The sequence below is a fragment of the Stenella coeruleoalba genome, assembly GCF_951394435.1.
Source record: "Stenella coeruleoalba genome assembly, chromosome: 2".
Taxonomy (NCBI): Eukaryota; Metazoa; Chordata; class Mammalia; order Artiodactyla; family Delphinidae; genus Stenella; species Stenella coeruleoalba.
The window spans coordinates 83,107,964-83,132,956 of record NC_137147.1 but is presented as its reverse complement, the minus strand read 5'-3'; the positions used below and the strand labels follow the sequence as shown (position 1 = coordinate 83,132,956).

Below are 24,993 nucleotides of genomic sequence, written 5' to 3'. Positions count from 1 at the left end.
TGGATACTATTATTATAGGTTGAGGAAATTGAAGCACGGAATAACAGTACAGCTGAATATACACAACTATAGGTTTCCATCAGATCCCTCCTGTGCTCTCTCACTCTCTCCCACTGCTTGGGTTAGAGTATTTGCTTGTCTGTGAAATCAAGCACAGCCCAAGGGCCTCGGGGTCGTTGCCTTCCCGGGACTGGAGGGGGCGCCCCAGAGCGCAGGCGCGGGGCGGGGCGGGGCGGGCGGGCAGAGGGCGGAAGCAGGGATTGGGTGGAAGAGAGCCGAAACCTAATAGCGGAAGTCCCGCCCAGCCCGGGCGAAACTTCCGGCTCCAACGGCTTGGGACTTAATGCTGACGGAGCAGAGCCAGCAGCGCCAGGATGGTGCTGCTGGAAAGTGAGCAGGTATAGCCAGAGCTGGCCGGCTGAGGGACCGATACTGTTTGGGGCTTAGCTCGGGACCTCTGTCTCCTTCTGCGGGAGGGACTGGGACTTGCCGAGGCGGGGGCGGGGGGTGGGGGTTGGAGTTGCCTAACGGGGCCGGGCTTCTTGTGTTCCAGTTCCTGACGGAGCTGACCAGGCTCTTCCAGAAGTGCCGGTTGTCGGGCAGCGTGTTCATCACCCTGAAGAAGTGTAAGCAGCTGCGGATGCAGCAAGGCCGGAAGGGAGCTGGGAGGCCGAGCGATGCCCCGGCCCGGGTGCCCAGTGACTGGGAGCCACAGGCAGAGTCTGTCTGCCGCGCGTCCCCGCCTTCCCATACCTTCCTCCACCTGGTACTGGCACATTCAGGGCTGAGGGGCCGGAGAGTATTGGGGATTGTGGCTGGTGCGGCCCCCAGCACTTAGCCACCTAAGTCAATTCCGGTTCCAGTGGGCCCCAAGCATGTCAGGTCTCGTATTTTTGTCAAGGATCCCAAACCGCGCCATGATTAGTGAGATTTAGTCTGCTTTGATATTACAGTGTTCCCATCGTGGAAGTGGCAGGTAGGTTCCCAAAGTGTGGGCAAGGCGTCTGTAATAGCAGATAATGTGGTTAACAGAACTAGACCAGTGGAGGTGGGTTAGGTATCCTCTTGGAATCGTTCTCCTACGTTTTAACTCATCGTCTACCTGTTGACCACGTCTGTGGCTGTGTTCACCAGGATGTATTTTTCATGCAGATGATGGTCGAACTAAACCCATTCCAAGAAAGGGTTCTGTGGAGGGCTTTGAGCCCTCAGACAACAAGTGTCTGTTAAGAGCTACTGATGGGAAAAAGAAGATCAGCACTGTGGTGAGTTCGATTCCTAATACTCCTCATTTTGGAGTTTAAAGCCTTGAATTTAACTTGAGGGGTGTATCTGAACCAGTTTTTTTTTTTTTTTTAAAGTTATTAAATAAAGCCTAGTGTGTAGCTCCCCAGCTGTTTTGGGATCAGGGTCTTCTTTTATTACCTTAGTAATAGAAAACCCAAAAGCAAAATTAAAACGAAGAAGGTAGAAGCCAAACACTTGTTAGAAATACAGTTAACATATTGGTCCTTACTCAGAGTAGCACTGTTAAGGAGCAGTTGGCATATTTGATTCCTTATTCCTTTACTGTGCTGGGCCTTCGGTGAACAGTTGCTTGGTATCAGATGCTTTTACTTTTAAGCTGATTGTTCATTTATCTTTGTGGTTCATGTACCAAACATGTATTATATTAGGCTTTGTATTTGAGAGCATATGATTTAGTCAAGAGTCCTAGTATTATTCCCTTTCAAAGTGGAGGTTGAATATGGCAAAACAAGAGACTGCTTGGATTCCAAATGAATACTTTATTTTGCTGGGGCAGAACCAGACCTGCCCTCTAATCACATCAGCATAGGATATTCATGATAATGTATGCCATAATTAGTTGATGTCTCCCATTACCAGTTATCTTGAGAAGACTTTTACAGTAAAGCAAGCTTATGTGGCTTTTAAAAATAAAGTTGGGTGTCATGAAATACAGAAAACTAAGGAGTCTTCAGAGGTAGAATTTCTTTTGTTGTGGTAGCTTGCGTTTTGCTTAAATGGGCCTGAATTAATGGTAGGTTTAAAATAAGATGGGGAGGGAGTAATTTAAAAGTATCTTGCACAAAAGATTAAGTCCCTTGATGTCTCTCAGAACCCTGAGAGAAAGTCAGTGCCATGTGTGTAAGAGATTTCAACAGAGGCAAGAGGCATAGCTTCTTAAGGAGCCCACTTCTGCCTCTTTCCCATCTTGGTACAATTCTCAAAGTGCAGAGCTTCTTTGCTTGTTCCTCAGGCAGAGGAAAGTGGAGTAGAAAAATAGCTTTTAGTGTATTATGACCCCTGCAATTGGGAAGAAATATTTTTAAAGATTAGGGTGTTGTCTTCCCGAGGCTTTTGAGTTGTTATTGGGTGAGGCAGATGATTCCTATGTGGATAACAGGGGTGACCTTTTCCTTATTCTTTTCCAGGTGAGCTCCAAAGAAGTGAATAAGTTTCAGATGGTGAGTGTGTGGTGTTCTCTGTGTCTCGTTTCTCAGGGCAAGAGTCAGCATAATAATTAACACTGGCTTAAGATTGCTATTTAGGTTCACTGCTCTCCTGTGATGTTTTACCAGTAGTTTACAAGTAAAAGCTGCCAGGCTGTGAATTCTACTTTCAACGCTGATATTGTCTTTTTTAGATAGATTTTGTTGTCATAGGCTTTAGATATGCTCTATGTATAGTATAGCTGAATAAGAAGTTGCCTGTAGTTTTCCATGTTTGCTTTAAAAAAAGTAAAAAACATGCAACTCACTAGTGGGTGTTGCAGAAGCTGCTGTAATGTGAGGGTGTTTTCCTTACACCATTTTCCTTAGGATACAAGTATCCCCGTGGTATTATATGCTTTATCAGATAGGCTTTCTGATTTTGGCTACCCTAAATCTATTATGGAAGCACAGCAGATGCTCCACCAATTTGCAACTCTTCCCACTAAGGTCATGCTCTGTGTCTTTTAGGCTTATTCAAACCTATTGAGAGCTAACATGGATGGGCTGAAGAAGAGGGACAAAAAGAGCAAGAGTAAGAAGAGCAAAGCGGCGCAGTGAAGGGCACCAGGTTTCCTGCTTTCACCAGTTAACCACTGAATTGCTATTTTTCCTTTGGTTTTTACTTTTGGCCACAAAGCTGGGTTTCTGATTCCTCTACAATAACTGTTTTCATGTGAGATTAGGGTCATTTTTGGATGGAAGAAGGGCTGCAGTGTTTACAGGGTAGTTACAAGAAGCCAGTTTATTTTATATCTGGCTAAGTGGTCTGTGTTGTATGGTTGTATGTTTCTGGATAATAGTTTACAGTCTCTGTAGCCGTCTGTGAAGAGCACTGTATCATTAAACCTGTATTTATCAGTACTGACCATCTTTTATTCCTTTTCCCATCCCATAAAAAGTTTCTGGCAATAGTTCCTCATTCTGGAATGACTGATTATGAATAGGCTTTAGGCCCTGTCTTATGCGTTACTGGAATTGAAACCTGACAATTTTATAAAAAGTTGTGTTATTTCATGGGTATTTTTCCCAACTTGGCTGTATAATTTTTTTTTTTTTTTTTTTCTTGCGGTACGCGGGCCTCTCACTGTTGTGGACTCTCCCATTGCGGAGCACAGGCTCCGGACGTGCAGGCTCAGCGGCCATGGCCCACGGGCCCAGCCGCTCTGCGGCATGTGGGATCTTCCCGGACCGGGGCACGAACCCGTGTCCCCTGCATCGGCAGGCGGACTCTCAACCACTGCGCCACCAGGGAAGCCCCTTGGCTGTATAATTTTATCATCATAGTTCCTTTAGCAAATTTGAATGAGTTCTCATAGCCAAATGAGAGTTTGCTTAACCAAACTAAGGATAAGCCTATTACAAAATCATCAAGAATAAAGATTCCAAGTTAATGATGATATTTGATTTCTTTATGCCCTTTATTTTGGACATTTTCATGTGCTCGGTATATAGGGCTGAGAAGAACAAGGCTGTTTTCTTGTGTTCTAGCTCCACAAAACCTTTAGTGCTAATAGATTTGCAATTAAAAAGCAATAGATATATGAAAACATTTATTATATTCAAAAGATAAATTTATAATATATTACACATGAAAAACCTACAAAGCTCAACTCCGTAGGACAGCTTCTTAGAACGTAAAGCTAATTTAAAACAATGAATGTACAACATTTTATAGTATAAGCTCCTGTCTGTTTGAACAATGTAATGCTCGTTCGTTCTTTAGGATTAAAATAAGATTCTGTAGTAGTCATCTCTGTAGCTATACAGGAACAGCACAGACACCCTGCAAAAGAAGGGAGAAGACAGGATCAGTATAATGGTAGAGAACAGAGTTGATAAATTATTTTTAGAACACTTAACTGTAGGAGTTTTGCGTAATCAACAATATGGAAGGCCAGTCACTAAAAACATAAGTTTTAGAGAAGCTATGACTGGCAAGGGTCCACAGTATAAGGGTCTACACAAGGAGCCCACCATTCACCTCACAGGCTTTGTTGTTTCCTTTTAAGTGGATGATAACATGAACAACTGGCAAGGGGATATAAAACAAAGTAGTCACACTTGTTTTCGTTCATTTAAATGTTCCTAGGAGTTACCTGGGTGATTAAAAATTATAACTGGTGCAGAAAAAGCATTTGAAAAGACTCATACCCATTCATAATTGTAAAAAAATAAAACAGAAAAACATCCTTCAGAAAATGAGTAATTAAAAAAAATTATAACTGGGATAGCTGCTACTGGGACCACTACGTTTTGTTATTGACAGGATCATGACTGTGATTCACAGTCCTGATTACCAGTTGCAGTTCCAATGTAGCAACTTATTAGCCATCTAACCTCAACATGACAATAAGGTATTTGTCACTTTAAAACCCCTCCTTGGGAAAAATACCCCAAAAAACAAAAAAACCCTCTTTGAGTTTAACCCATGTTGAAATCTGCAATGCCTAAGTAATAACTTACTTTTTTTCTACTTTGATGTTATAAATTTCATCACAGACTAATTTGAGGTATCTTTGCTTTGGCAGGCGTGACAGCAGCTGCTTCACAGTTGTGTTAAATGCCTGTTCATCAGCATCCCACTAGGAAAAAAATAGATAAGACTTAACAACAGATACTAGGGTTTATTAAAACTGGTTTTTTCTGGGTCACTGATGAAATGTCAATGCCATGCCCCCCTTTAAGTGTACTGAAAAGATCAGTTAGAGGGAGAGAGAACTAATGGGGAGACTGCTAGGGTTCTTCCTTTGAAGCATTGAGTTTCTTTACAAGACCAGTTTACTAGATCCTGACTAACAGTGCTGCAGCCCCAGTGTGCTCATGTGACTTTATACCAGTTATTTCTGCCAACTGTTGACTTTCTGTGAAATGGAGATACCACCTCTGATATATACCCATTTGAGTGTCTCATAAAGCAGTTAAGTTCCCAGTATATGCTTATTTACCAGACAACAGAATACTAGTGGGGAGGGGAAACAGGGAAGGGGGAAGTCAGCTTATAAAAGAAGCTACAAGGATATATTGTACAGCACAGGGAATATAGCCAATATTTTATATAAATGGAGAATAACCTTTAAAAAAAAAAAACCAAAACGTAGTATGAGATGTTAGCTCTGGGGCAAAGTTCATTTTTCATCTAACTTAATCTGTGACTAAACACTCTGGATAGACAAAAGCATTCTTTGGTATGACGTTGCAAAAATCACCTGTAGTTATTCTTACAGTTGAACATTCTAATAGCAAAGCTAAGTATTTACATTTTTTTAAAGTTCAATTAGGCTATTCGATAATAAGGGTATGTACCTGTTATAAAAAAAAAAAGCATATGAAAAAGGACCTAAATTGAATTTTTACGAAAAGATCTTCCATGTAGTTCTAGTTCTGCAAATGAGCTTCCCTAGTTGGAATGAAGGTTTATAGAAGTGGCATAGTATAGTGGGTAAGAACATAGATTCCACTAGTCTGCCTAAGTTCATATCCTGGCTCTGCAACTTCCTAGTGAGGTGAATTTGAGTAAGATATCTAACCTGTCTGCCTCCCATTCTCCATAAAACGTACAATGATTCCATTTATCTGTAAAATGGGGATCTGTAAGAAGGTAACGTATGTATCTCTTGGGGTTGTTGTGATTAAATGAGTTAATATTTGTAAAGTGCTTAGAACAAGGCCTGCCACAGCCTGACACACAGTAAAAGCACTAGGCGTTTGTTAAAATCATCTCTGAAATTTAAAAGAAAGTCACTAGAAAAGTGTGAGTCCCTCAAAATTTGATTTAGTAATACATATGTCACATAAAAGGAACAATGTTACCAAATTCCTGGAACTGCCAGAAAAATACCTAATATCACTAAGAAAATAATGCCATTTTCAACTTTCTTTTGGCAAATCAACAGCTTCGGGATTTTAAAGGCCATAATGCAGAAGAGTTCATCTTGCTTACCTCTAATGATAGAAACTGTAAGATTGTTTCTTTGGGTAGATCCACCTGTTGATACACAAAAATGTACATCATGTCAGGGAACCTAGGCAGCACATACTGACTTGTGCCTATGGTGTCACTTTGGATGGAGCAACGTGAAGGGGATGCTCCCGTGCTTATTGAACTGGACAGTGATGCGATCTCAGCACTGGTGAGCTAATACTCCCAGGCCCCACACATCACACCCCAAAGGTTTGACACTGCTATCTGCAGAGGCCTGAAACATTTAGAAAATGTTCAGTCCCCTTCCCCCCAATCTTTCAGAGGAAGAAACTAGGAGAAACGGGCCTGCATCCCAGTGCTGCTAACACTGAGCAAAAAAAAAAAAGCCCTGACCTCCGAGGAAACTACTTGGACAGTATGGACAAAAGCCATCCTCAGAAAGTTAAAGAAAGTGACTTACAGCCAAAATCTCAATTTCACTGCTTTTCTGATGCAAGTTAGCAAGGGAGGTCTGAAGTCGGGTTTGTACCTAAGAAGAAGAGAGCATGTTAGAATTCAGAACCTGTCAAACCAAGCCATCTTTCTTGCCATTTCATTTCTTATTCTAGGAAACAATCACAGGTGACAAACCCAAGCCTAGAAGGGATCCCAAATATTATATAAGGACTTGCTCTTAATCCACCTCAGTAAGATGAGTGTCTAGCCTATTATAATCTCAGGGGAAATGAGATTTTTATAGCCTATCTTGATCATTTGTTTACTAATCCACCTAGCTGCTTATTTCTTTATAATTTTGAAATGAACCTAATAAAAGCTCAGTACTGTAAAATAGTGCATGTGGAAGCGGGGAGATTTTAGTATTAAGCTAAGTTTAGAAAAAGGGGACAGTGACAGCAATGAGAACATGGAACTGAAATATGGCAGAAAGATACGAAAAACAAGTCTCTACCCAACATCCTGAGAAACAGCCAGGAAAGCTCACAAAATGAGGTAACTCGATCTTCTGTATTTCAATCTAATTACATTCCTAAATAATGACTGCTCTCCTCAAACCTTCTTCCCAAATGAGGCCAGTGTCCCACCTGTGCTCATTAGCCTTGTCCTGCACTTCCCTTCCCACTGTCCCTCCCATTTGGAACACTCTCATCTTCCCTCTCTGCCTATTTAAATCCTTCAGGGATCACCTCCACGAAGCCTGTCTTGATCATCCGTGCAGACACTGATCTTCGTCTCTCCCCCATGTCTGTAGCACACTCTAACACTCATTCAGTGTACTTATTAATTCAGCATCCTATTACTGATCTCCTTCTATTTTCCAACTATATAATGCATATGCTTCGGAGGTTATAAACTCTTCAAGGACTGGGGCCCCGTCACGTCTTTTCTATTTTACCTGGCACTTAGCACAGAATCAGGCAAAGAGCAGATATCAAAAACATGTATGCAGTGAGAAACCTGCCCCAAGTCTTGCAGTAGATCTCTTCTGCTTTGTTATTTACAACAAAACCAAACAAACCCCATCTGCTGTTAGAGCCGGATCAGAAAGTTTTTGTTTGGATCCAGTAATTCTGACAACAGCTGCATCTAGGTGCCCACAGTGTACACTGACGCCTCTTTGGAGGACAAATGGGGCAGAATCCTGGCACCAGAGGTGCTCTGTGTTGATGGAATTTTCAGAAGTCACCAAGTTCAGGAAGTGGAAAGAAAAACATTTCCAGGAAACTGTTTCTTTTCCTCTCCTGTTCTCTTCCTCCTCTGTAGCTCACAGAAAGCCAAGGAAACTCTGACCACATACCTGAGTTTCATACCGCCTCCTAGTGCTGGCTGACAGCTTCTCTGGGGCTACCACGCTCACAATGGGAAAAACTGTTGCTCCATGGATTTCAAACAAACCTGAAACAGACAGTTTTAGCCGTTATGGCCTCATCTGGTCCCACTTTCTATAACACACCACAGAGATGGCGGAGACGATTAGAATCCACTCGGGAGTGATTCTATGGACTGGATTGTGTCTGAGCTTTGTGTTCTATCTCTGCAACTGCTTGCACTTGACCAGAAGGAGTCCAGAACCCCACCCAACCCCCAGAAGTTCTGACACTTCTGTCAAGATCACCAGCCTTCTTTCCTCAGGTGGGAGGTGACAAAGGCATAGAGAGGCAGTATGAGCCAAACCTCATGAACCTAAGAAAAAAATCAAACAGTGTTTCCCAAACTCTAATACTTCTTTAAATTCCTCAAAGCATTTGAAATCTGATGGTGGCACAAAATCTGCTAACAGAAATGAACCCAGAAGACCCAATTCTGTTAAAAGCCAAGTATGTCTTCTCGTGGACTTCACTGGGACATTTTTCAGTCAGGCTGACAGATGTGGTGAAACTAAAGGCGTAACTATCACCACTGTTCCCTCTTGGCTTTCATGAAAACAAATGTATAGTGTCTTTCTCCAAGGCATTTCAAAATGCTTTTCTTCAATCTTCCATATGGGGAAAACGTATCTACATTTGACCTATATAATAAACTGAATCAAAGGAAGATTAAACCACTTGTAAAAATAAGACAGAGATATATCAGGACCAAAAGAGTCACCAAACTCCCAGTGGTTTTATCATTTTCTAGAATGTGGGTTTCAAAGGGATAAATTCCATTTGGTATAACTGTGTATATGTTACTTTAAGAGTACATTTCTGATGCAGTGAGTTAGCCACAGTCATAAGTATTTAGAGCAAACACACACATACATACACACACACACACACAAGCATTATTATGTTTAGGTTACAATTAGTAATTATACCTGAAGCATTAGAAAATGACCCCTTCAGATTTTGTACTGCAAGATTATCGGAAGCTTCTCTAAAAACAAGCAAACAAAAACAGTTAGAATAAACAGTCATTAAGACAAAACGCAGATAATTTACAGTGAGCTATACTTAGAGGGAGGCTTTTTTCTATTAAATATAAAAATATTTAATAAATATTGGTTATTAGTGGAGGAAAAACAAAAAAATTTGCACTTAATTCTGCTTTTGGTTAAGAGCAAATAAAAATTATCAAGGCTGTCACTTCAAATTAACATTCTAGAGACAACATTCTGATTTATTCAGCTGGGTGTGAAGTACTGGCCCAACATAAGAAGCTAATTTCAATGAAATATAATGGGTGTTCTTTCTGCTCCCCTCACAATACAAGGAAACATTAGCAATGCCCCGCCTTCATTATGGCAGCAACCTTGGTGATCACCCACAGGAGAACATTTAGTAAATGAGATTCTTTCAAAAGCTGTTGAATGGATGTTCTTTCAAAGACTGAATTAATTTATAGCCTTTGAGAGACATAATAGCACTCTATCTTGGGAAAACAGGGAAATAAACATTCACATGGAGGAAAGATTTTAAACCTTTCCCTGCTAAAACTAAATCCCATCTGGCCTGTTAAGCGTCTTAATGATGTTTGCCTGTACTAGTACTAATAGTCACTATTAATTAGTTGACTATTTTTTGTTTTTCCTTCTAAACCTCTGCCTTTGATTTGGATTCTTAATCCTAATACCTAGTGACTTCAAGAACATTATATTCTCTTAGAAAAAGCCTGATGGTGAATGTAGTCAAGCTAGGTGCATACGGGCAGGGTCGGGGCCGGGGACGGAGAAGCAAGCAGGAACATTTATTTTATATAAGCCAGGATTTCTCTGTCTTGGCACTATTGACATTTTGGGCCAGGTAACTGTTTGTTGGGGTGGGGGTGGGGGGTCAGTCCTCTGCAATACAGGATGTTTAACAGCATCCCTGGTCCCTGCTAGATAGCAGCAGCACCTCCCGTTTAACAACCAAAAATGCTGTCTCCAAACATGGCCAAATGTCCTCTGAGGGGCAAAACTCCTGCTGGTTGAGAATCACGGATATAAGCCAAAAAAAGTAGAGTACTGTATTTTCTGATTATGAGCATAAATACAGGAGTTACAAATATATAGAAAAGCTTAAGGGAAATTAAGATCCCTTGTAATCCCACTAACCAGAAATAACTATAATTTAAAAATTTGGTCCATCATTGCACACATTCTTCTATGTATGGGCTATATATTTTGGTTGAAACAAAAATGGGATATCATACATCTTATTTGTGGACACCCTTCCTTGTAATAAACTCAGCTTTACCATAATATTTTTAAAGGCTGCACAGTATTTCACTGTATTTACTGTAATTGGAACAGTCTTCTATAATATTGTGATATTATAAGTGAGATTCTCAAAGTGTGGTCCAGAGACCCCTGGAAGCCCCTGAGATCCTTTCACAGGGTATCTGCAATGTCAAAACTATTTTCACAATAATCCTAAAATGTTAACTATCCTTTTTATTCTTATCCTCTCATTAATGTGTGATGGACTTTTCCAGAGACTACAGGATGTGTGATATCACAACAGACTGAATGCAGAACCAGACAAGACAATATAGTTTCTTCTACTAAAGCATTAGAGATTACAAAAATGTACAACAATGCATTAACAATATCTGCAAAAATGTGAAACAATGCCATTCTTTCTTACTACATTTATTTTGTTTTGGAAAAGTTATTTTTTTTTATTTTTAAATAAATTTATTTTGTTTTGTTTTATTTTTGGCTGTATTGGGTCTTCGCCGCCGCACGCAGGCTCCCTCCAGTTGCGGCGAGTGGGGTCCACTCCTCGTTGTGGTGTGCGGGCCCCTCACCGCAGTGGCCTCTCTCGTTGCGGAGCACAGGCTCCAGGCACGCAGACCCCAGCAGCTGCGGCACGCGGGCTCAGTAGTCGTGGCTCACGGGCTCTAGAGCACAGGCTCACTAGTCGTGGCGCACGGGCTCAGCTGCTCCGCGGCACGCGGGATCCTTCCAGACCAGGGATCAAACCTGTGTCCCCTGCCTTGGCAGGCGGACTCCCAACCACTGCGCCACCAGGGAAGCCCGGAAAATAGTTATTTTCCATTAAAAAATGTTATGTAGGTTTGCATGTAATGAGTTTGTTGTTTAAAATAAGTATTTTTTAAATGTTTACATTTTAATTTCTAACATAGAAGTTATTGATAGATATAATCCACATAAACAAAGCTCTTTGGGGTCCTCAAATAATTTTTAAAGGTATAAAGGGGTTCTGAAACCAAAAAGTTTGAGAACTGCTATTATAAACAGTGCCTTGATAGACATCTTTGTACATACCCCTATGGAATAATTTTACTATAAATTCCTAAACTGGAATTGCTGGGTCAATTTTTTTTTTTTTTAAGTTTTAGTTTTTAGGCTTTTAACTTTGTTAAATTCCTATCCAGAGAGTTGAACCAATTTGCATTCCTATGATGAGTATGTGAGATCTTTTCCTAGAATATTATAATCTCCCAGAATATTAGATCTTTCAAAACCACTGACAAAACACTACTGAAATTCACTGATTAACAGACCAAATAAGGTAATGGCAGATAGATTTTGGTTCCTTAGGCTTTTCAAAATGATAAAATTTTTTCTGACATGTTATGAAGGACAAATGTTGAAAGTCAGTTATGACTAGTCTTACGTAGGGAGTCATATACTTAAACTGCTGAGTTACTCAGAAGCAATAGAATGGTTCAATATAAGTTAACCTGACTCATCTTTATTTCCCAAAAGGATCAAACTGACTTTTAAAATAAATGTATGGTAATTCTAGATAGGCAGTTGCAGCTGGTTTTCTGGGCTTTTGTTTACTAAGTTACCTGATAGTCCTTTCATCACTGACTTTAGTCCTCAGTTTCTGTACAACATGGTCCACGAGATCAGACTCCAGCACACGTTTCTCTGTTTGCCTTTCCTTCTCAAAAGACTTAACCTTAAAAAGAATGAAACAGATCCATCATTTCTGAAGCCAACAGGCTGAAGAGTACTATAGTAAGTCTACTAAGTCAACAGTTTAGGTTGATGGCTCTTAACCAGGGGTGATTTTGCTCCCCACAGGACATCTGGCAATGATTAGAGACACCTGTGGTTGTGACAGCTGAGGGGGGCGCTACTGGCATCTAGTGGGTAGACGCTAGGGATGCTGCTAGACATCCTACAACACACGAGACAGCAGCCCCACAAAGAAGTATCTAGCCCCAAATGTCAAAATGCGGCTGCTGAGAAACCCTGGTCTAGATCAGAATAGATTATAGATGACAGAAAAAAAAAAAAAAAAAAGGCCAAGACAAACCAGCTCCTATTTCATTTGATTCTTTCCCATATTTTCCCTCTTAAACATCTCGGGTCAGTCACCAAGGTTTCTACAACTCCTTGCTCCCTCCTTTCCAAACCCTAGTCCAGTCATCCCACTTTTACAGTGCCTATCTTTTCATCTTCACTCCCATGGCCAGCACCCTGCCTTGGCTTGGGATAGCCTGATATTCTGCCCTCAGCTACTGCATCTCCAAGTATCCCTCACTCCATTCCATGCTACATATCCCTGCAGATGAATTTTTCTCATATACACCCTGATGTCCCCTTCTGTCCAAAAACATACCCTGGCTCCCCCCTAACTGCTAAAACAAGTCCAAATTCCTTGGCTGGGCATTCTGTCTCTCCTTGATCTAGCTAGAACCATTCTCTCCTGCTGAAGTACCCTTCTCCACAATCCTGCTTTACCCCAAATGGACTAATCAGGGTAATACCAGAAGAGTTCTCTGCTGGCCTGCCTCTATCTTTGGGACAATTCTACTGAAAGAACTACATTACCACTGCTATTCCTTTGCTTAAAAGGCCTTTTTAGCATGTACCTATATCCTGCCCATCCATGAGGGTCCAGCATTAATCCCACCTCCATTCTGAAGACTTCCCTGCTACCTCTGTAGTAACCTCTCAGGCTGATGAAACCTCAGAGAACTTTCTTGTTGGACTCCCATGGCATTGAGCATTTTCGAGCTCACAATCGTGCATGAATGTCTTCTGTTCCCTGCTGGATTACAGGAGCCTTGACAGCAGGACCTGTGGCTTAAATGTCCCTGCATCCATCGTGGCCCTAAATTCAATCCCTCCTATACTGTGAATGCTTAATAATGCACTTGCTAAGTGGGTGAATGAAGTGATGTCTTGCTCTTCAAATATGAAGATGATACTATTGACCCACCATTAACAGAGGCAGAAGAGTCAACAGAGCTGGATGGGCTGGAACAATGTACTAAAATGAACAACATCACATTTAACAGCAATAAATATGAAGTCCTGTCATCAAGCCTCATTGTAGAAGGCTGGTCAGACATGGTGAGGACTGTGAAAAGGCCAGTGGGTTTTAGTTGATGATAAATTCAGGATGAGCCAAAAGAACTGCATGGTTGCTAAAGTTAGTTCACTTGTAGGCTGTATTAGGAGAAATATGTTATCTAGATTGAGAGAGGTCACAGACCCTCCTCATTTAGTCAGAACATGCTTAGAGCACTCTGTAGAATTCTAGTATCACATTTAAGGACAGACATTGACAAAGTTAAGTGTGTCTAGAGGAGGTTAACTAGGAGGGTCAAGGATTTGGAAATCACATTATGAGGAATGGCTTAAGTAACTGGAATGTTTAAACCAGAAAAGAGGACACTTAAAGTGGCATGGCAGTGGTCTCCTAAAATTTATGTGATGGTAGTAAGAGAAGGAGGAAGAATTAGACTTGTTATATTGACCATTCTGGAGGGCAGAACTAGGACCAGTGAATGTAAATTTGGGGAAGCAGATTCTGATTCAAGTTTTTAAAATTTGCTAATCATTATAGCAGTGGGTTACGATGCTGGAATTATCCAGCAGAGGCTAGACGATCATCTTTTGGTAATATTACAGGAACAATCACTGCTCTGGAAGGGGCTTGATCGGTAGGACTTAGGGTCATTTATGATTTTGTGACTAACAAGCAGACTAGTAGTGGGGACTTACAAATCTTCCCATGAAGAAGTAACTACTATAACAACTGCCTTTCTACCTTAAACAACTAGAAAACCAGACAAAATATATAAACAATGTTTTTCAGACATTGGACAACAACCAGTGGAGGACTGTTATCCCGAGAGGAGGGAAACAAACAAAGTGAGTCTACAAGTGTCCCAGATCACCGTGCTGAGGAAGTCTGCAGATGGCAGGGCACGGAGGAGGAAGCTCAACAGAGGCCAGGAGTCTTGCCGAGCTGGGGAGACTGCAGTTTAGGGAGGCCACGATGGCTAGAAACTGTGGGGCAGAGGACTGAAGAGGAGGGAGCTACACACAGAGAAAGAAAGATTTCTGAAGCTCTGCAGAGAAGTCCACTCACATCTTTGAAACAGAAGTGATCTGTGCATGGGTGAGAGGGAACTATCCAAGGCTGGGGAAACAACCAGCAGACATGAGTAGGCATAATAATTTCTGAGATCCACAGGGCCAGGAATAGTTCTTGTTCTTACCAGAGTAGAGAGACCTCATGACACATGGGGCCTCAGGCTGAATCCTCCAAAGGGCACTGCCTTTGGAGTGGGGCTAAATTAGACCTAGACTAAAGGCTGCCCGGGCAGCGTAAAGTCAAGCCTGGTCAACAGAATCCAAGGATCTTAACTACATCCCAGAACAGAGTCCAGCAGTAGTTACAGGAACATAAGAAAACCCAGCACCAAAAAATGTAAAATTCATAATGTCCAACAACCAACCAAAAATGACTGGGCATACAAAGTAGAAGGAAAATACAACTCATAACCAGGAGAAACATCAACAGACAGAAACAGACCAGAAATGTCAAGATGATGGAATTAAAAGTGACTATTATAAATCTTATAAAGAATATAAAGGAAACAAGAACCGTGATGAGGAGAGAAATGGAAGACATTAAAAAAAAAAGACACAAATGTAACTTGTACAGATGAAAACACTACAATATCTGAAACAAGAAATGCACTGTATGGGATTAATAGCATTTAAGATATTGCAGAAAACATGTGAATGATCCAGAATAAAGCATAGAGAGCGAGAAAAAACAAACAAAACCCACCAAAAACAGAGCCTCAGTGAGGGGCAAGAGCAAATGATTAACATACTGTAATCAGAGTCCCCGAAGGAAAAGGGACAGAACAATATTTGAAGAAATAATGTCTGAAAAGTTTCCAAATTTGATGAAAACTATAAATTTACAGTTCAAATCTACAGTTCTAATACCAAGTATTAGAGCATAGAGAGCATCACACTGAGGCACGTCACATTCAGACTGCAGTAAACCAGTGACAAAAGAAAACCTTAAAAGGTGCCAGAAAATAAAAAGAAACATTATAAACAGAGGATCAAAGCAGACTTTTAAACAGAAACTATCAGGTCAGAAAACAATAAAACCTGTGTTCAAAGTGCAAAAAGAAACAAATGTAAGTTGTGAATTCTATACACAGAAAAATTACCTCTCAAAAATGAAGGTAAAATGAAGACTTTCTCAGACCAGTAACAGTTGAGAGAATTCATTACCATCACTAGTCAGAAATATTAGGAAATTCTTCAGGCATAAAGAAAATGAAATCAGAATGATAGCTGGCTGAACACAAAGGAATAAACAGTTCTAGAAATGGTAAATATAAAGGACATTCCTCCCTTCTTTTAAAACCTCTTTAAAAGATAACTGACTAATTAAAAGCAAAATACTTACAATGTACTATGAAGTTAATAACATATGTAGAAAAATATTGGCAACAATAGCACAAAGGATGATAGAGGGGAAATGGAAATATTGTTTTAAGGTTCTTACAACAATATATGAAGGCATATAATATTTTTGAAGGTAGAATGTAATATGTTAAAGACGTATACTATAAACTCTAGAGAAGTTTCTAAAAAGAATCCCACCAAAAATAAGAGTTATAGTTAGTAAACCAATAGTAGAGATAAAATGGAATAAACGCTATTCAATCTAAAAAGAAGGCATGAAAAGAAAAAAATGGAAGAAAAGAACAGTTGGAACAAACAGAAAACAAATAGTAAAATGGTAGATTTAAACCCAACCATTTCAATAACTGCACCTCATATTAATGGTGTAACCACTTCAATTCAAAGGCAGGGATTGGCGGAGTGGATACAAAGCAAACTTCAGTTAGGGACTGTCTCTAAATCCAAATTTAGCAGATTGAAGAAAAAAAAAAGAATGGAAATCAATAAAAGAGGAAACGAATGAACAAAAAATAGAGAAAAGTCAATGACATCAAAAGCTAGTTTTCTGAAAAGACAAAATTGATAAATCTCCAGCCAGAGTGATCAGGGGAGAAAAAGGGAAGACATAAATTACCAATCTCAGGAATGAAAGAGGGGATATCACTATAGATCCTACAGATAGTGAAAGGGAATATCTGAAAACTTAGGTGAAATGGAAACATTCTGAGAAAGATACAAACTACCAAAACTCATTTAAGGAGAAAGAGGCAATCTGATAGCTCTTTATCTAGGCCCCTGTGGTTTTACCAAATATTTGAGGATGAAATAATACCGATTCTACACAAAGTTATCCAGAGAACAGAAGATCCTACTAATTTATGAAGCCAACATCACTCTGCTATAAAAACCAGACAAAGACGTTATTGGAGAAAAACAAGGGGAAAATATGTTGATTTTTTTCCCTTTAAAAATAGAAATAAAGGTTATGAGGTGATATATTTATGAACATTTTTATTTATTTATTTTTGGTTGGGTATATATTTTTTTAACATCTTTATTGGAGTATAATTGCTTTACAATGGTGTGTTAGTTTCTGCTGTACAACAAAGTGAATCAGCTATATGTATACATATATCCCCATATCCCCTCCCTTTTGCATCTCCCTCCCACCCTCCCTATCCCACCCCTCTAGGTGGTCACAAAGCACTGAGCTGACCTCCCTGTGCGATGCGGCTGCTTCCCACTAGCTTTCTGTTTTACATTTGGTAGTGTATATATGTCAGTGCTACTCTCTCATTTCGTCCCAGCTTACCCTTCCCCCTCCCTGTGTCCTCAAGTCCATTCTCTACGTCTGCGTCTTTATTCCTGTCCTGCCCCTAGATTCGTCAGAGCCTCTTTTTTTTTTAGATTCCATATATATGTGTTAGCATATGGTATTTGTTTTTCTCTTTCTGACTTACTTCACTCTGTATGACAGACTCTAGGTCCATCCACCTCACTACAAATAACTCAATTTCATTTCTTTTTATGGCTGAGTAATATTCCATTGTATATATGTGCCACATCTTCTTTATCCATTCATCTGTCAATGGACACTTAGGTTGTTTCCATGTCCTGGCTATTGTAAATACTGCTGCAAATGAACATTGGGGTACATGACTCTTTTTGAATTATGGTTTTCTCAGGGTACATGCCCAGTAGTGGGATGAGCATTTTTAGTTAAATGCAACATAGTAGAATTGGTTAGGAAGTAGCCAGAGGATATGCTGACCAGCAAGTATCAGCTATAGTTATTATTTTCTTAGATGGTCAAAGGGAACAAGGGGAAAAAAGTAGGGAAAAAAACTAGCCATAGTGTTTTAATTTTTATATTTTTTTGAGTTCAAAAAAAAGTGTTTAGATTCAGATTCTCTCTTCCTTATTTTATACACCTTCTCCAAAAACAGGCCTAGCAATTCAAAAGGAGAATGAAATAATGTATTTCCACCCCACAACTAAGGGCAGGACCTCAGTGGGAAGGTTGGGTGCTCCACGGTTAATACTGTTTGGGAAATCTGACTGTTGAATTGTGAAAGATTTCCTCTGGTCTTTACCTTGACATGGTTTCCTTCTTTATCGGAGACAAGGGCCACATAGGTGATTTCATGATGTCTGCAGTACTCTTGTAACTCCTCTTGGGACTGAAACAAATAAGCACAGAGCAGCTGGAACAGCTTCAAGTAATTAACGAGAATGAAAACACTGTGTTCAGTGGATTCTCAAAGTGAATAACTAAACGTGCTGATTTCAGGGTTTATATAAATATTTAAATATTAAGCAAGAAGAGTACAGAATTCAAAGGAGGAATAAGACTTCCTTTGCTTTCCTTGCTTTCACTATTGTTCTAAGGGGCCATGCGATTCAATGTGGTCAGGACACAGTAAGAGGTTTTCAGAAGCTTCACATCTTGATAGAAGGTGCCAAAAATTACACACACACACACGCAGAGTGAAAAGGCCTTTGGGGAAAGCAAAGGCAACAAAAGAAATAGTAGAAGGTGAAAAGCAGAACTGAAGCATAAAGCAAAGAAGCATCAGAGCAGAGAAGCCTGCAGGGGATGCCCCTGTGCAGGGCTGAAGTCACCGTTACTGAGCTTGAAATTTTACTTTAGGACAGAACACTTCTCTAACAATTTATGAAACAAGTAAACAAATGGCACAGGACACTGTTCTGTCAAATGACTACAATTTATTGCTCAGCATACTTCTGATATCAATTTTTACGTAACACATACAAAAATGGACAGCAGCAGCTCTTGGCAGGTAGTGTGGAAGAAGCAGGTGGGAGGGCGGGGTTCTGTTTCCCTGGGCATCTCTTCACTCTCTGGGGCACCACGAGTGTGGCTGAACGTGTGTACAACTCGGAGGACCACCTGGAAGTGCAGCCCCTTCTGTGATCTGCTTGTACAGAAGTTAGTCGTCGAAAGGCCCCCCTTTCTAAAGGGTAGGCAGGTGCTCAGCGGTGCCATTTTCCTCACTCTGGGTGTGGAACCCAAAGCAAGTGTTAGGCCTGCTGTGGGAGGTCTGAAGATATAAAGCTACAAACACACTAAACACAGAATGCCTTTGGGAAGTGTGCTAGGCTGGATAATGGCCCCATAAAGATGTCCCCATCCTAATCCCTGGGAACCTGTGACTATGTTACCTTATATGGTAAAAGGGACTTTGCAGATTGAATAAAGTTAAAGATCTTGAGATGAGATTATCCTGGGTTATCTGGATGGGCCCAGTATAATCACAAGGGTCCTGGTAAAAGGGAGACAGGAGGATCAGTTAGAGATGGAAGGACAGAAGCATAGCGTAGAGAGGAAAGAAGATGCTACCCTGCTGAGTTTGAAGATGGAGGAAGGGGCCATGAGCAGGAATGCAGGAGGCTTCTAGGAGCTGGAAAAGGCAAGGAAGTGGATTCTGCTCCTAATGTCTTCAGGAGGAACCAGCCTTATCAGACCCCTTGATTTTAACCCAGTGAAACTGATTTCAGCCTTCTGAATTCCAGAAACGTAAGATAATAAATAAGTGTTGTTTTAGACCACTAAGTTTATGGTAATTTGTTACGGCAACAATCAGAAACTCATAGAGGAAGCAACTGAATCCACAGAGATGAAGAGTTTGGCAGAAACTAAAGCCGTAGAGGATGATTTGCTATTGAAGCCACGACTCTGTGCACTCCACTCACAGGTGCTTTTTGTCTCATTACCTGTGACCAGTCATACATGATTTCTGCTGTGATTCCCGCTGACCAGAGTTTCTGGGTTAGGTTGATGGCCCTGGACATGGACATCTGGCCAACACTTACAACGAGGAGGTCACAAGAGCTTACTGTAACCTGTATCAGAAACAGAGTGATTACATTTAGAGGAGGGAGACTGTGGGCATATATGTGAGGCCAAGGAGGCAGCGCTCATGTGAAAACAGGCATCTTAAAATTGTGTACAGTGACATAAATGCAAAAGACTTCGCTTCAAATGACATGGTTAAAAAAAAAGACACAGTCAAAAAACTTTTATATTAGTCTTTTAAGATAGAGTAGTTGAAATTATTTCTAAGTCATCAGAAAGACATTCTTTTTCTCTGGGAAAACTAATCTTGCCTGAAACATAGGGAAAAAACCATTTCTAGCTTTGTAGAGTACAGCTGTATTTATGAACAAAGGGCTTTGATGTGAGTCTGCTAACAAGTGTAATATCTCACATTTACATAGCATATTACAGAGGAGGAGAGTAAGGCTAGTGGACTAAGGTCCCCCAGCTAAAAGCAGAGGCTAAGTACTCACACCAAGACTTAGGCTTGTCTCTCACGCACGGCAAAGGTAATCTCCCAAAACCTCAGTCTATAGCTACCACATCTGAGGCTCCATGTGTATGACTACAAAATGAAAGACATCTCAAAGCACACTGGGAAGCAAAGCTGGAACTTACAGGTTCTTCCATGTTGAGGACAGCAGCAGTTATCTTGTCTATGGCTATGCTGACCCCAATGGCAGTAGGAACTGGCCCGAGAGCCTGTGGTCCTCTAAACAGGGGAATCTGTGGAGAGAGACACACAGCTCTGCTTACGAAATGGAGACGAAAGTGTGATTATAGGAAAAGCAATGATTTGCACTCTAACAGCAACTTATCAAAGGGTTCAACAAAATAAAGTTTGTGTGTGTGTGTGTGTGTGTGTGTGTGTGTGTGTGTGTGTGTGTGTAGCAAGAGAGAAGAGCAAGCACACATGTCACTTCGTGAATGTTGATGAATGTTGCATCTAGCTCTGCACTGTTCAATCTGGCAGCCACTAATCACATGGGGCTTGAGCATTTGAAATGTCTAATCTGAATTCACATGTGCTGTATATGTAAAACACACTGGTTGCAAAGACTCAGAATGGAAAAGAATGTAAATTAGCTCCTTAATAATTTTTAAATGTTTGATTATACATTGAAATAGTATTCTGGGTATACTGGGTTAAATAAGTGCTAATTATAAAGATGTAGAAAAAAATGTAAAATTAATGCCTTAATAATTAAAAAAATTTTGATTACATGCTTACATATTATTTTGGATATATTGGGTTAAATAAAATATATTATTACAATTAATTCCACCTTTTTCTTTTTACTTACTTTATGTTACTAGACAATTTAAAGTTGCATACATAGGTTCTAGACCAAGATGGGTAGGTACATTTCTCCCTATTCCTCCTGCTAAGCTAAAGCCCCTGGACATTACATATAAAACAAACATAAGACAACTCTGAAAGTGGAGAGAAGATGGCAGGCTGACCAGGGACCATGGGATCTGAGGAACGACATGTGGTGAGTTCCCTGGGTTTGGTTTTTGCCTCATATACTCTGGACTGGGTGCTGGAGAAACTGTCAACCCAGAAACGCCGAGGAGAACAAACAAGAGAGCCCCAAGGCAAAGCTGCTGTCTCTGGTCAAAAGACCAAGAAAGGGGCAACCCAGCAAGACAGAAAACTTTTAGACAAGATCTGCCCTGCTCCAGTCAAACATCACAGAAAAAGCACAGACACTCCCACTCACAAAGGCTGAGTGTGGGCCAACACATTCACCCTTTCCCAGATGTAAGGAGGCCCCCGCCAAGTCCCAGCAGGGCGGCGTCTGAGAAAACTAAATGGGGAGCCAGGGCTTTCGTATCCGCCTGAGAGTAATGCTTCCCCCAGCGGTGTCAGTGGAGACCAGGACCCCTAGGATCCCCGACTTCCACCCACACCCAAGAAGTAACCAGGCCCTCCTCCCCTCTGGGGCAGTGCCGGAGGAGGCTGAGTGGGAAGCTGGAACCTTCACCACTATCCAGCGGTAACAAGGCCACCTGCCAGCTCCCCCATGCCCCCACCCCTCCACTATACTCTCAGTGGAGGTGTGTGTGAAGCGGTAACAAGGCACCCGTCCCACGCTCCGGATGTAGAGGGAGGCCGAGTGAGAAACCTGGATCTTCACCCGCAACCGACAGCAGCAAAATGCCACCCCCTCCCTTGCCCCGCCCCCCCGGTACAGTATCAGAGGAGACCTCCTAAACCAGAAGATCTAGGGAAGTTCCACAATCTCATCACGTAAGACTCAAAATGTCCGGAATACAACTGAAAATCACGTATCACAACAGGAACCAGGATCTCAAAGTGAATCAGAAAATCAACAGGCACTAACAAGATGACATAGATGTTGGAATTATCTGGCAAGGATTTTAAAGCAACCAGCATAAAAATGCTACAACAAGCATTATAAATAGGCTCGAAACAAATAAAAACAACGGAAGGTCTCAGCAAAGAAGCAGAAGACAAAAAATTCACTGGATTGGCCCAATAGCATAAACGGAGATAACAGTGGAAATAGAGAAATTGAAGATAAAAATCAATCTAAACAACAGAGAAAACAGACTGTAAAGCAGAATGTCCCAGAACCACAGGAGCATAACATTTGTGTCATCAGTGTCCTAGAGGAGAGAAAAAAGAAGGTAAAGCTGAGAACACTGTAGAAGAAATAATGCCTGAAACACTCCTCCTCTGATACTATGCTGGATAGTGGTGAAGGTTTCAGCTTCCCACTCAGCCTCCTCTGGCACCGCCCCAGCAGGGGGGGGGACCTTGTTACTGCTTGGGTGTGGGTGGAAGTCGGGGATCCTGGCCTCCACTGACTCTGCTGGTGGGGGCGTGGGGGGCACTGCCCCCAGGCAGATATGAAAATCCTGGCTCCCCATTTAGCCTTCTCTGATACCTGCTGGGGCTTGGTGGGGGACCCACATTAGCAAAAGACAAACCTATAGATTCAAGGACCTGAGAAAATCCAAAACAAGACAAATCCAAAGAAAGTCATGCCAAGATACATCATAATTAAACTTCAAACTAAAGACAGACAAAAAAAAAATCTTAAAAGCATCGAGTGAGAATCATCTTTCCTATACGGGAAAAATAATTCAAATAACAGCAGATTTCTCATCAGAACCCCCAAATTTTGGGTAAATACAGCAGACTTTCTTGAGTTCCTCAGAGTTTGACATTGGAAGCAAAAAGCGCAACACTGTCTGATGTGGACCTCAATGTATGCTGAGGAAATATTTAAGACAATTATAAATGGGGGATGGGGTAAGGGACACGGAGGTAAGGTTCTATATTCCATTTGTACTGTATCTTAGTTGTGGTGGTAGTTATGGGAATCTGTACATGTGATAAAAATGGCGCAGAATTAGACACATACAGTGTATGGATGTCCACTTCCTGGGTTTGGTATTTTATTATAGTTATGCCAGCTTTTTGGAAGCAACTGGGTAAAATATATACAAGACCTCTCTGTACTATCTTTGCAACATCCTGTAAACCTATAGTTGTTTAAATAAAAGCTGAAAACATTACAAATGTAGTTCACAAGACATTTCTACTCCTAGGTGAAATATGTATAGGTGCTCAATTATACCAGTGGTTCAATTTTTCTGTAGTTTTGAAAAATTTCAAAATAACGAGTCGAGGAAGAAATGAAATCAAGTCAGAACACATCAACAAACACAGGGCCAGCCCTCACCAGCAGGTCATATCTGCCACCAGCTGCAAGGATTTCAGATATAGCCCTTTGCCTCCGTCTGATGAATGCCACAAACTGGAAGATGATTCCGCTGTGCTGTTGCACTTTGTAAACCAAGCCCAAATTGATCAAGACCTGCCAAGGGAAATGCCATACAAACGTGTCAAGGGCCCGAGATTTAGAATGTGCAATGCTGAAGACACCGTTTTCCATCATCAGCATCAGAACAATCTACTTAGTATAAACAAAATATTCAGTGAGATCTGGCACGCGGTCTGTTTAAACTACAGCCTGCCAAGTAAGAGAAGCCCTGTTCTCTTCAAGAATAACCACTTCTCTGAGGCTGACATAATGATTGCTGCACAATAGGAATTGTGATGCTTGCAAAGAAACTGATTTAAGCCAAAATTGTTACTAGATTTCAAATGTTCCAAAATGTAGAAAGCAGCGTTCTTCTGGAAAAATAAAACTTACTAGCAGTTACAAAATAAAACCCATTTCCTCCTTGTGCTATTATTAATGCTACAAATCTGTGCTGCCAGAATCAAACAGTTGCCAAACCTGTAACTTTATGCCAAGTTTCTTCAACAGTCCCACAACCTCCTCTAGATCTTTTAAGCCATACTGCACCAACTGGGCAACACCCGTTTTCTGTTTTATTAATGAATTTATTGTTGGTGTCAGATCTTGCAGCTCTCCCTTCTGCTCAATAAATTTGTAGAGTCGACACAGCTGGAAAGCAAAGAGGCACAGTTAGCTTCCAAAATCCACGGCAAGAAAGACTCACTTTGCAGTGTGTTTCCTACACACAGGGGAGCATGGCAGAGCTTTTGTACCTCCGAAAGGGTGGATTTTGTGGTCAAGGGTAATTTTAATCTTTCCCACAATCCCGACTAAGGATTATCCTTTTCCAAAACTCTAAAGCACCTTGCAGAAGTGCTTTAGGTACCTACTCAGAGTTAATTTTTAGTCACACACACTTACAGCAAATGCTGACCCCAGCAGAGCAGACCCTGGTACTAGCAGATCCTCCATTATATATTTTTAGGCCAGTATTGCTCCTCTTTGCCTTCCTCATGCTCGTGAATTTCCATTACTACAGGCACGTCAATGGGGGACAGGAAGGCAAAGTCTGACTCGTTCTAATACTACACTGAATTAGCCAGGAATTCCCTGTCCTCGCTTTGAACAGCTCCTATTTGTAGCCTTGAGATGCAGTTTGGATACTATCTCCTAGAGACAGCCCCCGATTCTTCCTTCTCTCTGGCTCAGAGCTCACCCCAGATCCCAGCTCTCACCAGCTGTACTCCTCGTCTTCCCCAGGAGGGGACAGTGGCTAATAATGACCCTGGCGCACAGCAGGTGAAAGAGGAAATAACTATGATCGTAAAACCAGAAAAAAAGAGTCCCAGGGGCTA

The 24,993-nt window shown here is 41.1% G+C and overlaps 2 protein-coding genes across 6 annotated transcripts in view; one reads left to right on the top strand and one right to left on the bottom strand.

The window, feature by feature from the left end:
- Nucleotides 1–300: 300 nt before the first annotated feature.
- Nucleotides 301–3,890, top strand: SRP14 (signal recognition particle 14). Of its 2 annotated transcripts, XM_079914496.1 has the most exons (5): nt 301–398; nt 554–626; nt 1,153–1,265; nt 2,436–2,468; nt 2,964–3,890. In XM_079914496.1, exons 1-5 carry the CDS (start codon nt 375–377, stop codon nt 3,051–3,053), a joined length of 333 nt encoding a protein of 110 aa, XP_079770622.1. In that variant the 5' UTR covers nt 301–374; the 3' UTR covers nt 3,054–3,890. The 2 variants fall into 2 exon arrangements, with proteins under 2 accessions (XP_079770622.1, XP_079770623.1); XM_079914497.1 differs by lacking the exon at nt 2,436–2,468 and having other exon boundaries at nt 1,153–1,298; nt 2,964–3,063.
- Nucleotides 3,891–4,150: 260 nt separating this feature from the next.
- Nucleotides 4,151–24,993, bottom strand: part of EIF2AK4 (eukaryotic translation initiation factor 2 alpha kinase 4) — a 114,408-nt gene continuing 93,565 nt past the window's right edge. For 3 of the 4 annotated variants that reach the window (XM_079914486.1, XM_079914489.1, XM_079914488.1), the window contains 12 exons: nt 24,137–24,307; nt 23,576–23,710; nt 20,478–20,585; nt 19,757–19,885; nt 18,115–18,201; nt 12,136–12,248; nt 9,212–9,270; nt 8,213–8,310; nt 6,878–6,946; nt 6,436–6,480; nt 4,959–5,077; nt 4,151–4,278 (listed from right to left, as the gene is read on the bottom strand). In XM_079914486.1, coding sequence (XP_079770612.1) covers nt 4,221–4,278; nt 4,959–5,077; nt 6,436–6,480; nt 6,878–6,946; nt 8,213–8,310; nt 9,212–9,270; nt 12,136–12,248; nt 18,115–18,201; nt 19,757–19,885; nt 20,478–20,585; nt 23,576–23,710; nt 24,137–24,307 — 1,191 coding nt within the window. In that variant the 3' untranslated portion in view covers nt 4,151–4,220. The remainder of the gene's footprint in view (nt 4,279–4,958; nt 5,078–6,435; nt 6,481–6,877; nt 6,947–8,212; nt 8,311–9,211; nt 9,271–12,135; nt 12,249–18,114; nt 18,202–19,756; nt 19,886–20,477; nt 20,586–23,575; nt 23,711–24,136; nt 24,308–24,993) is intronic. The other variant, XM_079914487.1, reaches the window with a different exon arrangement.